This window comes from Lutra lutra, chromosome 7, assembly GCF_902655055.1.
Source record: "Lutra lutra chromosome 7, mLutLut1.2, whole genome shotgun sequence".
NCBI classification, from domain to species: domain Eukaryota; kingdom Metazoa; phylum Chordata; class Mammalia; order Carnivora; family Mustelidae; genus Lutra; species Lutra lutra.
In genome coordinates, this window is record NC_062284.1 from 45,183,368 (window position 1) to 45,199,747 (window position 16,380).

General features: G+C 39.2%; 1 protein-coding gene across 3 annotated transcripts in view; it reads left to right on the top strand.

Moving 5' to 3' along the window:
- TRIP4 (thyroid hormone receptor interactor 4) overlaps positions 1-16,380 on the top strand; it is a 68,704-nt gene that overhangs the window by 30,505 nt on the left and 21,819 nt on the right. For all 3 annotated transcript variants that reach the window (XR_007128512.1, XM_047735787.1, XM_047735788.1), the window contains exons 8-11: positions 3,637-3,763; positions 6,309-6,496; positions 12,864-12,988; positions 14,878-14,969. Coding sequence is in view for 2 of the 3 variants with exons in the window: in XM_047735787.1 (XP_047591743.1) it covers positions 3,637-3,763; positions 6,309-6,496; positions 12,864-12,988; positions 14,878-14,969 (532 nt within the window). In the remaining variant the exon portion in view is untranslated. The remainder of the gene's footprint in view (positions 1-3,636; positions 3,764-6,308; positions 6,497-12,863; positions 12,989-14,877; positions 14,970-16,380) is intronic.

The following is a 16,380-nucleotide window of genomic DNA, read 5'->3' on the forward strand; positions in this document are numbered from 1 at the left end:
TTGACAGAGAGAAATCACAAGTAGGCAGAGAGGCAGGCAGAGAGAGAGGAGGAAGCAGGCTCCCTGCTGAGCAGAAAGCCCGATGTGGGGCTCAAACCCAGGACCTGGGATCATGACCTGAACCGAAGGCAGCGGCTTAACCCACTGAGCCACCCAGGCGCCCCATAAGAGGAATATCTATATAAAGACTTCCTGCAAATTAGAAGAAACAGAAAACAATCCAGTAGAAAAATGAGCAAAGGTTAAGGACGATATACAGGTGAAGCAAATAGCCTATAGACATTTAAAAAAAAAAAAATGCTCAACTAGGGGAGCCTGCGTGGCTCAGTTATTAAGTGTCTGCCTTCAGCTCAGGTCATGATCCTGAGGTCCTGGAATGGAGCCCAGCATCTGGCTCCCTGCTCCTCGGGAGGCCTGCTTTCCCATCTCCCACTCCCCCTGTTTGTGTTCCTTCTCTCGCTTTCTCTCTGTCAGATAAATAAAAATTTTTTTTAAAAAAAGAAGAAAAATATAAAATGCTCAACTAGTTAAAAGGGAAATGCAAATTTTAAAACATAATACATCATTAAATTGGCTGAAATAAAAAATACATATATATATATATAAAATATTGCATAATCTGTGAATGTAGGAAAATCGAGATGCTCTTTTGCTGTGGATGGGACTATTAAAATAGTACAGCCTCAATGCCAAGACTGAACCCTAATGTAAATTATGGATTTTGGGTGATAATGATGTGTCAGTGTAGGCTGCTTAATTTTAACAAATGTACCACTTAAGTGAGGAATGGTTGATCATGGGGGAAACTATGGATATATGGCGGCAAAGAGTATATGAGAAATGTGTAAACCTTCTGTTCAGTTTTCCTATGAACTTAAAACTGCTCTAAAAAAAAAGTTTAATGAAAAAATATCCATCATGGCCAATTTCAAGTTACCAACATGAAGTTTCTGAATGTGGAGTTCAGAGATATGGTATTGGCTCCAGCATAGCACTGAAAAGAAAGGATCTCACTCTCTGCTTTCTGGTTTGCAAATCGCATGGGTGTCTGTCTTCCTTCTCTTCCTTCCCTCTCTTTCCCTTGCCCCCTCTTTCTCTTTCTTTCTCTGTGCTCCCCCACTGTCTCTCTCAAACACACACACAAGTAGGTATTGGTAAACACAGTAATGCTTGCCACAAGGTCCAATCCTTGGCCTTCTTCTTCTTCTTCTTTTTTTTTTTTTAAAGATTTTATTTATTTATTTAACAGACAGAGATCACAAGTAGCAGAGAGGCAGGCAGAGAGAGAGGAGGAAGCAGGCTCCCTGCTGAGCAGAGAGCCCGATGTGGGGCTCGATCCCAGGACCCTGGGACCATGACCTGAGCCGAAGGCAGAGGCTTTAACCCGCTGAGCCACCCAGGCACCCTGGCCTTCTTTTTAAGATCTGGAAAATCCATCTTAGAATTTTCCTAAGCAAATGTTATTCTCTCCATAAAAGAAATTCTACACTAACTTCAAAATAAATACTCATTCTCACCAATTACTTACTTGATACGTAGATAAAAAGAAAAAAATATTTTTGGGTGATGGGTTTAAGAATTTTTAATTTTTTCCCATTAATTTTTATTTTCCAGTTATGAATTCCCTTTATAATAATAAAATTATTTTTATGTTCAATGAAAAGTGGCACAGCCTTTTAGAAGTGAAATTGGACAGTATCTCAAACCGTATCTTATATTATGCATACTTTTTGACCTGTCAGCTATAACCTGATAGCAAGATGCTAATTTCCTCATCCCTTTCTCAACATTTAAAAAAAATATTTGCTCTTCTGACACATGAAAAATAGTATTTATTTCATCAGAATTTTAATTCACATTTCTTTGCTTTGGTTGTATGCTGGTAATTCTGAACATTCTAAAAATGTGTTGATTAGCTATTTATATTACTTCTTTTTTTATTTGTATTACTTCTTTTATAGATTCTAGAGTTGTAGATATACTTCCCATTTGTTATATCTCAAATCTATTTCCTTCCTTCAGATCACACTGTCTCCCCACCTCTTATTTTATTTAGACTCATCTCTTCCCTAAAAAATTCTTATTTTTCTTTTCTTTTTGCTTCATGCCTATGTCTCTGCTTTTTCCTTGGTTTGGAAATTTCTCCCCCAATGTTCGCTTTTGAAATACCTGCCTATTAGGTACAACAGGTGGGATGATAATAGCAATAATTGCAATAACTGTATCATAGTATAATAGCTACATCCTTCCATGTTTTTGTTCATCATCTTCATAGCTGTTTTAAACCTGCCGTTTAGATTCAGAGCTTCTTGAAGGCAAGAACCATGTCCTCCACACTTTCTTTTCTTCTTAAGTAGGCTCCATGCTGGTCTCAATGTGGGGCTGGAACACATGACTCTGAGGACCCTGAGGTTAACACCTGAGCTGAGATCAAGAATCCAATGCTTAACCGACAGAGCTGTCCAGGCGCCCCTCCACACTTTTAAGTTGCCTTGGATATCCGAGGTTCCTAACAAATATCTCTTTAATCGTATTAAATTAAATTGTATTTAATTGACCTTTCCTACTGGTAAAAGCTTTTCATTGTGTTGTGCCTCACAATTATCATTATCCACAAACATTTCTAAAGCATCTGGCAAGGACATGGAGTACAGCAGCAAGTACCATAGAGATATCAAGAAGAATAAGTTACGGTTCCTGCAGGACCCATGATCTATTACTAACCAGTAAGATTAGTTCTACCATCTTTTTTTTTTTTTTAAGACTTTAATTTATTAATTTGGCAGACAGAGATCACAAGTAGGCAGAGAGAGAGAGGAGGAAGCAGGCTCCCTGCTGAGCAGAGAGCCCCATGCAGGGCTCTATCCCTGCTGAGCGGAGAGCCCCATGCGGGGCTGGATCCCAGGACCCTGAGACCATGACCTGAGCCAAAGGCAGAGGCTTAACCCACTGAGCCACCCAGGCATCCCAGTTCTACAGTCTTTAAATGAATAATGATCACATTCTTTTGTGAGTTTAGAGCTAAAATAAATAACAAACACCATAGGCTAAGGATAACATGGGATGTATGCCGTGACTGTTTATGAGACTGACCTGCTGCCTACTGCGCTAAGGAGGCAGGTTCTGTGACTGTTTAATTAGTAGGTGTTAATAGGACTTCAGAAAAAGGAGTAAGAACTTTTGTGCTGGGCCAGTAGAGTGCCTCCTTAGAACTTCTGGGCCTTGAAGCAAGGATAGAATCCAGATCAACATGGAGAAGTAGACAGGAACTTCTGAGTGGGCAGAGGAGTAATTGAATGTGTAAATAGGTTGCTATTGAATACTCATCTGTGGGTCAGACTATTTCTAGGCATGTTTTCTCATCTTGGCATTTTTAGTGATCTTGTTATGCAGATGAATGATTGTAGTATGCCCTACCTATTTTCTTAATGTTCTAGAACTTTTACTAACTCATATTCCTTAGGGTTCTTGGAGTGAAGAGAAGGAAGTTGGTGGTGGGGATAGGGAAGATCATCCATGGACCGCTCTTTGAATTTCAAATTGTATCATTGTTGAAGGATTTTATGTTGTGGAAAGTAAGGATATTCTGAGCAAAGAATATTACCAATTATTGCATCCTTTGGTTTGTTATCACAGACTAGATGAGACAATACAGGCAATTGCCAATGGAACCTTGAATCAACCATTGACCAAATTGAATAGATCTTCTGATGAGCCTTTGGGAGTTCTGGTGAATCCCAACCTCTACCAGTCCCCTCCCCAGGTTAGTGATCCTTTTCTCTAGATGGTAATGAGAGAAGTTTGGGCCCTGATATTTCTCCTTTCAAGTGTGCCTGTTTCATAGGCTTTAGATACTAATTTGCTTTTTGAACACACCCACCAACCTTATTTTCTGGCCCGAGTTTTTTCCAATTTTTTCAGCACTTCTAACAAGTTGACCTGTATTACCTTCCTAGTATTTTCCAAGAGAGGGTTTTTAAAAGTAAGATATTTAGACAATAACCCCATGGTCCTTTTGTTAATGTTCTTTCTCTGCCTTTTATTGAATATGGGTAATCCCATGGAATGGTATTTTAAATTAAAATGTTTATTGTTGTCATTCACTTTTTCCATCGTACATTGAGCATCTACTATGTGCAAGCATAGTAGTAAGTGATAAACTGTTACACGGCTTCTATCCTCAAGAAACTCATAGATTCCCCTCATAATAGGGGAAAAGATTACATAAGCAGCTCTAATATTAACAGAAATTTAAATAAAGTATGGTGGAAACCCTGGGGAGGGAAACAGTACTTCCAGTTGAGAATAAAAGAGGCTTTTATAGGGAAGCTATAATTTGAATTCCTTAAAATAGTTGCATATGTTAATTGTACTTCAATTAAAAAAGATAATTGCAATGACAGACACATGTGCATAGAGTAGAACTTCAAGAAAGAGTTCATAAATGCACTAGAGGAGTCACCAAAGAAATAGTGTTTGAGAGGAGACTTAAAGGATGAATAACAATTTCCAATGAGATTAATCTAAGGAGGAAATTCCAGGTAGAAGGTACAACATGTACCAAAGGCTCAGCAGCTTAGGAGCATTGTAGATTTGTTAGAACCAGAAGTAATTAAGTATAAAAGTTAAGATAAAAAAAAAAAAGATGGACTAGTAGGTGTATTAGTTTCCTAGGGCAACTATAACAAAGTATCACAATTAGTTGGGTTAAAACAACAGAAATTTATTTTCTCACAGTTCCATAACCAAAACCAAGATATTGGCAGGGCCACACACTTCTTCCAAACGCTTCCTTGCCTCTTTAAGCTTCTGGTGGCCCTGAGTGTCCCTTGGTTTGTAGCTGCATCATTCTGATGTCTGCCTTCATCTTCACAAGGCCTTATTCCCTGTATGTTTTTGTCTCTAAGTGTTCTTCCATTTTATAATAATTTTTTAAAAATTTATTTGACAGAGAGAGAGAGCACAAGTAGGCAGAGCAGCAGGCAGAAGGAGAGGGAGAAGCAGGCTCTCTGCTCAGCAGAGAGCCCGACGCGGGGCTCAAACCCAGGACCCTGGGATCATGACCTGAGCCGAAGGCAGCCGCTTAACTGACCAAGCCACCCAGGAGACCTTGTTCTTCCATTTTATAAAGGCACCAGTCATTGGATTTGGGGTTGAACCTAACCTAGCATGACCTTATCTTAATTTAATTGCATCCACAAAGACTGTTCCCAAATAAGGTCACTTTTACAGGTTCTGGATAGACATAAGTGTTAGGGGGCATACTACTCAACCCAGTACAATAGACATCATCTTACCATGAAAGCCTTTATATCTCATGCTGAGGAGTCTGATTTTATTCCATAGTCGGCAAAGGGAAGTCATTAAAGAATTTTAGCAGAAGATTAGCATGACTTCCATGCCTGTGTAGAAAACAGATTGGAGAGAGGAGTAAGACTAGAAGCAAGGAAATTCCTAAGAAGGTTATTGCAGTAGTGCAGTGGGGAGATAATGAGGAGCCAGGTTAATGTTATAACACTGGTAGGGCAGCAGATGAGGAGACCAGTTACTAGGGTCTATAATAGTATTATAGAAATATAAGAGATTAATTTAGGAAAGTGGCTGTGGGAATAGAGAAACCGGTAATATAAACTAGAACTGTAGTAGAGCTAAAACAGAGAATGTGGGCCTCAAAATTGTTCAAACACCAACATGTTTATGAAACCACTTATTTCTCCCATAAAGGATGAGTCTTTCCTAGGTATTCGCAGTTAAGGTCTTCTATCCCTGTGTAATATTTACTCTATTTTGCTTTAGATTTTGGATAGCTATTTATGTGTTTGTCTTCTACTAGGATTATAAGTTCCTTGAAAGAAAGAACTTTATCTTTTATGTGCTTCACATAGTCAAGTATTCAATAAATGTTTATTTTATTAAGATATGATGCAGTTGATTAGAATCATAAAGCTTTATTACAGAAAGATTATTAGAGATTAACTTAGTCCAACACCCACATTTTATAGTTGAGAAAACTAAAACTGTTAAAAGTTAAGTGATTGTTTGGAATCTCTAAACTACTACTCTAGTTTTTTCCCCCCGATAAATGATCAAATAAGTCAAAAGCTAAGAAAACTAAACTAACTCCAGACTTTATCATCTTAAAACTTACTACTTTTTTTGGCCTTGTTTCAGATAAATATGGCATAAACTTTAAGAAAACTGTGCCCAGTATGATTTCTTCATTATAAGCATTCATCTCATTTTGTATATCTACCCCATGTTCTTTCCTTGTCAGACAAAACTGTATGTTTGGTTTCTTTTTTGTGTAGTGGATAGACCAAACAGGTGCAGCCTCACAGAAGAAGGCTTTCCATTCAGCAGGATCGGAACTAGAATTCAACTCTTATCGGCACCAGCTGCGAATCCAGGACCAAGATTTTCAGGAAGGCTTTGATGGTGGCTGGTGCCTCTCTGTGCATCAACCCTGGGCCTCTCTGCTTGTCAGAGGGATCAAAAGGTAAGGATGGAAATGAATCTTGGCAGTGGAAGATTTTATAGTGACATAAACTTGATTTAGAATTATGAATTAGGGAGGTAGCTGGGTGGCTCAGTTGGTCAAGCATCTGACTCTTGATTTTGGTTCAGGTCATGATCTCAGGGTTATGAGATGGAGCCTCGAGTTGGGCTCTGTTCTGGACATGGAGCCTGCTTAAGATTCTCTATCCCTCTTCCCCTCACCCCCTGCCCAACCTCTCTGTCTCTCTCTTAAAAAAAAATGTGGATTAGAATTCATTTTCCCCAATTTAGTGATTATTTATAATACTCTTCACATAGAACTTTCAGCAATATATTCATGTTACTGATTTGGTAGTAGTGTTTTTACTGAATAGCTTAAAAAAACTGAGGTTAGAAAAACTAAGAATCCTAATCATAACAAAGAATAGAATACCATTTTTTCATCTTTGGAAGAAAGTCTTTTTTTTTTTAAAGATTTATTTATTTATTTGACAGAGAGAGAGAGAGATCACAAATAGAGAGGCAGGCAGAGAGAGAGGGAGAAGCAGGCTCTCAGCTGAGCAGAGAGCCCAATGTGGGGCTCAATCCCAGGACCCTGGGATCATGACCCAAGCCGAAGACAGAGACTTAACCCACTGAGCCACCCAGTCGTCCCTCTTTTTTTTTTTTAATTTAATTTTAATTTTTATTTTTTAAAGATTTTATTTATTTATTTGACAGGCAGAGATCACAAGTAAGCAGAGAGGCAGTCAGAGAGAAAGGGGGAAGCAGGCTCCCCACTGAGCAGAGAGCCCAATGTGGGGCTTGATCCCAGGATACTAGGATCATGACCTGAGCTGAAGGCAGAGGCTCAACCCACTGAACCACCCAGGCACCCCAGAAAGTCTTTTTTTTAAGATTTTATTTATGTGTCAAAGAGAGACAGCACAATCAGGGGAGCGGCAGGTAGAGGGAGAAGCAGGCTCCCTGCTGAGCAAGGAGCCAGATGCAGGACTTGACCCCAGGATGCTGGGATCGTGACCCAGGTCGACCAAGTTGAAGGCACACGCTTAACAACTAAGTCTCCCAGGCATCCCTGGAAGAAAGTCTTTTGACAAGACTTGGCTTTGTAATATAGCACTCAGCAACATTAATACTTTGATCCTATTTGAAATTCAAAGTTTTTATACCTATTTATTAATTTTCTTAATACATCAACCCAACTGTGGTTTTGTTTTTCTATCATGTATCTATCTACTAAGCTGAGTAACCATATTGAGAAACCACAAATTCCTTTTCTACAGAAAGTGTGGGATTTATAAGAGTTAAGTAGAATTATTACAAAATTGAGTCATTGTACCTGTTAATGGTCTGAACTCACTGTTCTATGGTTTTATGTTTCTTCTTAATTTAATTTTAAAAGATAATTTTTTGGGGGGTACCTGGCTGGGTCAATTGATAGAACATGTGACTCTTGATCTTGGGGTTGTAAGTTTGAGCCCCACATTGGGTATAGAGATTACTTAAAATTAAAATCTTTTTAAAAAGAAAATAATAGTTTTTTCTCTGCTTTTATAAATACAAATAGAAAATTGGAAAATACAATAAACAACTAGAAAAAGACAACGTATAATCCCACCACTTAGAAACAGCTACTGGCGCCTGGGTGGCTTAGTCATTAAGTGTTTGCCTTTGGCTCAGGTCATGATCCCAGGGTTCTGGGATCAAGCTCAGCATCTGGCTCCCTGCTCAGCGGGAAGCCTGCTTCTCCCTCTCCCACTACCCCTTTGTTCCCTCTCTTGCTGTCTCTCTCTGTCAGATATACAAATAAAAAAATCTTAAAAAAAAAAAGAAAAGAAAAGAAAGAGATAGCTGCTGTTAGGGAAGCATGCCTGGGTGGTTCAGTCAGTTTGGGCATCTGCCATTGGTTTGGGTTGTGATCCAGGGGTCCTGGGATCAAGACCCACATCCCCATGTCAGGCTCTCTGCTCAGCGGGGAGCCTACTTCTCCCTCTCCCTCTGCCTGCGACTCCCCCGCTTGTGCTCTCTCTCTCTGTCAAATAAATAAATAAAATCATTAAAAAAAAAAAAATAGCTACTCTTAGCATTTTAGAGGGTTTACTTATATTTTTTCCTGTGTAAATTATTATATAGTGAGACCATAATATATATTATGTTTTACTTACTTCACTTTATCATTGTAACATATTCATTTTTCCTTTTTTCCCAATTTTATTTTATTTTATTAAAGATTTTATCTTTTTATTTGACAGAGAGAGAGAGATCACAAGTAGGCAGAACAGTAGGCAGAGAGAGAGGGAGAAGCAGGCTCCCTGCTGAGCAGAGAGCCCGACGTAGGGCTTGATCCCAGGATCCTGAGATCATGACCTGAGCTGAAGGCAGAGGCTTAACCCACTGAGCCACCCTGGTGCCCCCTTTTTCCCGGTTTTATTGAAATGTAATTAACATATAACATATTAGTTCAAGGTGTACAATATAATGATTTGATATAGAAGTATATATATTTTTAAAAAATTGCCTCAATAAGTTTAGTTAACATCCATGACTTCACATAGTTACAAATTTTTTGTTTGTCATGGGAACTTCTTTTTGTTTTTAAAAGATTTTATTTATTCTGGGGAGGTGGGGAGAGGGAGAAACAGGATCCCCACTGAACAGGGAGTCTAATGGCTACAGGGCATGGGGCTTGGTCCCAGGACCCTGGGATCATAACCTGAGCCCAAGGCAGATGCATAACCAACTGAGCCACCCAGGCGCTCTTGTCATGAGGACTTTTAAGATCTACTTTCTTTTTTTTTTTTTTTTTAAGATTTTATTTATTTATTTGACAGAGAGAGATCACAAGCAGGCAGAGAGAGAGGAGGAAGCAGGCTCCCTGCTGAGCAGAGAGCCCGATGCGGGGCTCGATCCCAGGACCCTGAGATCATGACCTGAGCCGAAGGCAGCGGCTTAACCCACTGAGCCACCCAGGCGCCCCTAAGATCTACTTTCTTAACGGCTTTTAAATATACAAGACAGTATTTTTAAAAATTATTTATTTATTTATTTATTTGAGAGAGAGAGAGAGAAGCAAGGAGGAATGGCAGAGGGAGAGGGAGAGGGAGAGGGAGAAGCAGGCTCCCTGCTGAGCAGAGGGTGCAACGTGGGGCTCAATCCCAGGACCTCTGGATCATGACCTGAACCAAAGGCAGATGAGCCACCCAGTCGCCCCTATATAATACAGTATTGTTAACTGTAGTTACCAGCTGTACATTACTTCCCTGGGACTTACCTTATAACTGAAAATTTTTACTATCTTCACCCATTTACCTCTGGCAACCACCAGTTTGGTCTCTGTATCTATGAGTTTGCTTTTTTTCAGATCCCACATATAAGTGAGATCATACAGTATTTGTCTTTTTCTCTCTGATTTAGCACAATGCCCTCAAGCTCTATCCATGTTTTAAATTAAATGGCTGGATTTCCTTTATTTTTATGGCTGAATAATATTCCATTGTGCATATATACCACATTTTCTTTATCCATTCATCCATCAGTGGACATTTGGTTCTTTCCATGTCTTGCCTATTGTACATAATGCTGCATTGAATGTGAGAGGCACAGATATCTTTTCTCCCCCTTTCTATTTTGCCTTTAGAGTTTATAATAGTAATAATACCATTTATTTATTTATTTAAAGATTTTATTTATTTGACAGAGAGAGACACAGCGAGAGAAGAAACGCAAGCAGGGGGTGTGGGAGAGGGAGAAACAGCTTCCAGCCAAGCAGGGAGCCAGATGGGGGGCTTGACCTCAAGACGCTAGGACCATGACCTGAGCCAAATGCAGAGGCTTAACAAGTGAGCCATCCAGGCGCCCCAATAATACCTTATATTTAAATAGCTTTTTATAGTTTTAAAAGTAGTAGCTCTATGAAAGAGATTAGGCCAGTATTATTATAATCTTGTACAAATGAAGGCACCTAGGTAAGCAAAGATAAAGTAGCTTTCTCTGAATTACAAAGCTCGTTTGCAGCAGAGATGGAACTAGAGTTCAAGTTTTCAGAGTGTTTTTTCCATTCTTACTGAGTAAGCTTCAATCATTTTTCTTCTGAAAGAAAATTTTTTATTGACATTTAGGATCAGTCATTTCTACTTTGGTGTTTTCATTATTAGCTGTGACTTCCCTCCTTCATTAAGGTGCATTACCATTTTTTTTCCCCTCTTGAAGGTCAGGCCTTCTTGCTTTGGCTTGTAATTGTTTTATAGTTCATGTGTGTAGTGCCATTAGAACAAATGCGTGTGAGGGACACCTGGGTGGCTCAGCTCAGTCGATAAAGCATCAGGTCATGATCCTGGGGTCCCGGGATTGAGTCCCACATTGGGCTTTCTGCTCAGTGGAGATCCTGCTTCTCCCTCTGGCTGCTTTGCCTGCTACTCCCCTGCCTGTGCTCTCTCTCTGACAAATAAATAAATAAAATTTAAAAAGAAAAAAAAAGGACAAATGTGTGTGAATCTGCTTCTGCTTCAGAGCAGCTAGGCCCACAGATACGTGTTTTTCTCATTCAGTTTTCTACAATTAGGTTATCTTTTCCTCTTCCAAAGTAGCAAACTAAACAGTTTGCCTTCTGAGACAATGAGAATGTTTACATTTCTCTCATCCTATTTTGGATCTGTGTTATTCAGATTTTGTTACTAAAAAGAACAGATGAGCAGCATCCTGCCCACAATAACTAATCCCACCGAAATAAAACGGGTGGTTCTGCCACATTTGTGAGACCGTTTTCCCAATAACCCTTCGGGTTATTCGGTGTGGAGAGAAGAAAGCTAATGATTCATTCTTCATGTATTATTGATCACCTGCTATGTGTCTGGCACTCTTTCACTTCATCTATATTGGAAAATGAAGGATATGAGAAAGTCCCTATTTTTCATTGTAAGAATTTTGTAATAGGGGTATGTTATCAAGGTACTTACTTCATTTGGTTGGAACTAAAAGACGAACATCCTTTTTCTTCTTTTTCTTTTCTTTTTTATTTGGGTATACTTGACACACAGTGATAACATTAGTTTTCGGTGTACAGCTTAGTGACTTGAGAAGTTTATACATTATGCTTTGTTCACCACATGTTTCCCATTTTACTGCTATTACAATATCCTTGTATTCCTTATGATCTGCTTTTTATTCCCGTGAGTTACTCATTCCATACTGGAATCCTGTATCTCCCTCTCTCCTTCACTCATTTTGCCCAATTCCCCCTCCACCAGGAACATCTTTTTATAATCCTTGGAGAGTAATTAAATTCTTTTGAATGCATTGTTATTCTACTTAAAGATTCTTTCAAACTAGTCAAGTTGTTTAATTATCTACAAAGAACATAATCCTTTATAGAATACTTAGAAAATATAATTGAAAGTGGTTATAAAGAGTGAAGATGATAAGTATTTTCATTTACTTAAATTCTATTAAGTTTAATGATTATAAAAGTACTCTTCTTAGAGATTTATGTGTTGGTGAGGATTTTTCTGTTAGGTTAGAGAACAATTAACAAAGCTTCCAAGAAAATGTTAGCTTTTCACTCAAAGAAGAGCAAGGATTTCTTTTTTTGTGGCACAACTTAGATACCTTGAAAATGTAAGATTTGGGGGCACCTGGGTGGCTTAGTTGGTTAAGCATCTGCCCTCAGCTTAGTCATGATCCTAGAGTCCCAGGGTTGAGGCTCCACATGTCATTGGGCTCCCTGCTCAGTGGGGAGTCTGCTGCTCCCTCTCCCTCTGCCCCCACTCATGTTCTCACTCTCTCTCACTCACTCTTGAATAAATAAAATCTTTATTTTATTATTAATTTTTTAAAAGATAAGATCTTAAAAAAAAAAAGTAAAATTTGGGTGGTAGAAGTTCCAAGGCTAGTGAAAGGTACTGAGAGCTATTCTGAGTTACAGAGATCAGGTAAAAAGTAGGACCTGAAAGAGATGAATTGTCTTGTTCTTTTTTTTTTTAAGATTTTATTTATTTATTTGTCAGAGAGAGCACGCTCACAAGCAGAGGGGAACGGCAGGCAGAGAGAGAGGCAGACTCCCTGCTAAACAGGGAGCCCAATACAGAAATCAGTCCCAGGATCCTGGGATCCTGACCTGGGCTGAAGGCAGACAGTTGACCATCTGAGCCACCCAGATGCCCGAATTGTCTTTGTTCTGATGATAGGAAAAGCTGGAGAACAGGGTTCATACTCCAGTGAAGGGTATTACATGTTTTTCACACAAAATAACCCTCTTTGTAAAATACTTTCTATAGATCTCTTGGTTCAACTGGATGATTTGCTGTTTTAAATTAGATCCTCTGGGATACTAGAATTTAGACCCTTCCTTCTCAATTTGTAATTGTTTTAAGGGTGGAGGGCAGAAGCTGGTACACTCCTCACAGAGGACGACTTTGGATTGCAGCCACAGCCAAAAGACCCTCCCCTCAAGAAGTCTCAGAACTCCAGACTACATATCGTGTTCTTCGTGGGAAAGGTAACAGCCGTATATTCTCCTTTCAGTATTATTCGATGGAGAGAAGTCATTGTTGTTGATGTTCATCTTCTTTCATTTCTTTCTTCCTATGATTTTATTTTTTCTGGTATGAGAGGGACTTTTATCTTTATGTATATTTGTTTCATGGCAGGTCATAGATAGCTGTTCAAATCATTAATTCATCAACCAATGAAAATAAAAATAACAAGGGTGCCTGGGTGGCTCAGTGGATTAAGGCCTCTGCCTTTGGCTCAGGTCGTGATCTCAGGGTCCTGGGATGGGGCCCCACATCGGGCTCCCTGCTCAGTGGTGAGCCATTCCCCCCCCCACCGCCTGCCTCTCTGCCTACTTGTGATCTCTGTCAAATAAATAAATAAAATCTTAAAAGAAAAGAAAAGAAAAGAAAAAGAACAGTTCCTAACACCAGATATTAACCAACTGGTTTTAATTTCTTTTTTTTTTTTTTAAGATTTATTTATTTGACAGAGAGATCACAAGTAGGCAGAGAGGTAGGCAGAGAGAGAGGAGGAAGCAAGCTCCCCACAGAGCAGAGAAACCCAATGTGGGTTCAATCCCAGGATCCTGGGATCAAGACCTGAGCCGAAGGCAGAGGCTTAACCCATTGAGCCACCCAGGCGCCCCTCTTTTTTTTTTTTAAGTAGGCTTCACACCCAGCAAGGAGTTCAGTGGGGGAAGGCTCTTGAACTCACAACCCTGAGATCAAGACCTGAGTAGAGATTAAGAGTCAGATGCTTAACTGACTTGAGCCAGTTTTAATTTCATCTGAGAAAATTTATTTTGTTTCTTTCTTCCTTCCTTCCTTTTTCTTTCTTTCTTTCCTTCTTTCTCTCTCTCTCTCTCTCTCTTTTAAATCGTGAGAGGAAAATGACTACTATAAACTCTGGGATCTTTAGATTGGGAAGAACAACCACAGTAAGAATTTTTTGGGGGGAGTGACCCAAATAGATATCTGCTGTGGGATTTGGACAGGTCAGAGTTGGTTGACTTAAGCAGTGTATATTGGAAGTCATCCCAAGCACATCAAGTTTGGATCCTAAAAACCACTTCTGACCTTTAGGTGTCTTGTTTTTCTTCCTCTTATCTAACTCATACAGTTGTTTTAAAGGTAGAATGAGAGGATAATTACAGAACTACCCTTAAAAGTTTTTAGGAAACCAAAATTTTAGGAATCAAAAGTTCATGTTTCCTTAAAAGCACATTTTTCTTTTTGACTGATATGACTGGCTTGTTTTAAATTTGTGTTGTCTTATTTTTTTTTCCTAACTCCCTATGTTCTGTCATTCCTATATTTTTTTGGTTTTGCTCTTCACACCTCTAGCTTGTTTCCAAAACCCATCACCACCAAATTCAAAGCTAGTCCAGCTGAGTGTAGGTGGAATTGATTTGTTTGAAGTTATAGGTCCTTGAACTTTGATGGTGTCAGGGTAATTTTTTTTTAAGTTTTTTTTTTTTTTTAAGATTTTATTTATTTATTTGACAGACAGAGATCACAAGTAGCAGAGAGGCAGGCAGAGAGAGAGGAGGAAGCAGGCTCCCTGCCGAGCAGAGAGCCTGATGCGGGGCTCGATCCCAGGACGCTGGGATCATGAACCGAGCTGAAGGCAGAGGCTTTAACCCACTGAGCCACCCAGGCGCCCCAGGGTAATTTTTTTAATAGCTTAGGATGTGGATAGTGGACTAAGCCAGCCACTCACTAAATTTTTTGCTAAAATACAAACAGTTGTGCTAAATAAAAACATCATTTTTTTTCTTGGTGTCTACAAATACATAAGAGAGAAAGTGATTTGTTCAGAATTGGAATCAGATTGGGGAGTTTCAGGGTCACAAAAAAGGAAATTTATATGATCCTTCTGTTATTCTTGATTCAGATGTGGAATTTCCCAACGACTATCCATCAGGTTGTCTTTTGGGCTGTGTGGACCTCATTGACTGCTTGTCCCAAAAGCAGTTTAAGGATCAGGTGAGTAAAGAGTAATTCTCTTGGACACACGCTTGGTTTGCTACCATAGTTGACTCGTAGATCCTTCAACACAGAATATCGTGGAGATAGTAAGGTCTTAGCAACTGAATTCAGACGTGTGAGGATAATCTTTTCATAGGGAAATATTGGAAAGAGGAAAGATCAGGTCAGAAACAGAAAAACTAGTGAAGTTTTTGTTTCTGATGCATGTACATTTCTGCATGACAAGCTATTGCCCCAGTTAGGCTAAAGAGTACAGGGTCCTTATCCTTTCGTAAAACTTTGCTGCTTTTGGTAAAGAAACCTTCCATTATCCCTTAAATTATTTCAGTTAGGTGGTGGAAATAATAGGATTTGTTATTTTGGAACATTTGGTCCATGCCAGAGAATTCATGATAGGCAAGTATGTTTGAATTCTGATTTCCTGGACTATGCCATATTTGGGGTATATTTAAGAGAGCGAGAGAGTGTGTGTGTGCATCTGTGCGCATGCACGTATATAGGTATATATTTTTGTTTATTTTGATCACTAAAGATTGGACTGACATAACTAGAGTTCATTTTTGAACAGCAGAGGGAGCTGAAGGACTTTAGCTTAATTGGAGAACTGAAATTTAGAGCCTTGTATTTATACTCAGACCAGCAAAAATCAGAATGGGAAAGTCTATCCTTGGAGCCTGAAGCATCTTACCTAACAATATGGTTTTCCTGTTCTTTGAACAGTTGCTTTAGGCAACCACTGTGCCTAGGAAAATGTTCTTCAGTTTCATTTTTCTCAGTAAATTGTTTTCCAGATTTATTTGCTTTTCAATATTGTTATTACTGTTTATAAAAACTGTTCTTCTCTATCTTACTCTCCCTACCCTTTCCTCGTAGATTTTAACCAATAGTTAGTATCCCTTTAGTTTTCTTTCATTTTCTTGTGGATTGCCTCCTCAGTCCTCTTTGATTACTTTATGTATGAGTACACTGCATGCATTTTGGCATGAATTTGATCCCTCGCCTCTTGTTCTGCCCTTATTACCTGGTCCAAACTTAGGCAAACCATAGACATGTGGTTGTTTTCCACACTCTTGTGCCTATGCCCGTGTGGGTCTTTCACCATTTTTCTAGGATCATCTTTGCTCTCTTCCTTTCCCTTCCCAGCCCTCCTTTTTTTTCAGTCTAGAAGTAAAAATTATAAAAATTCCATACATTGGTATTGGTTTTATAGGGCTTTTTTTTTTCTAAGATTTTATTTCTTTGAGAGAGAGCATGTGCGTGCAAACCTATGAGCTGGGGATGGGGGGGGCAGAGATGCAGGATGCTGAGCAGGGAGCCCAGTGCAGGGCTCAATTCCAAGACCCTGAGATGATGACCTGAGCTGAAGGCAGACACTTAGACAACTGAACTACCCAGGTGCCCCAGACTT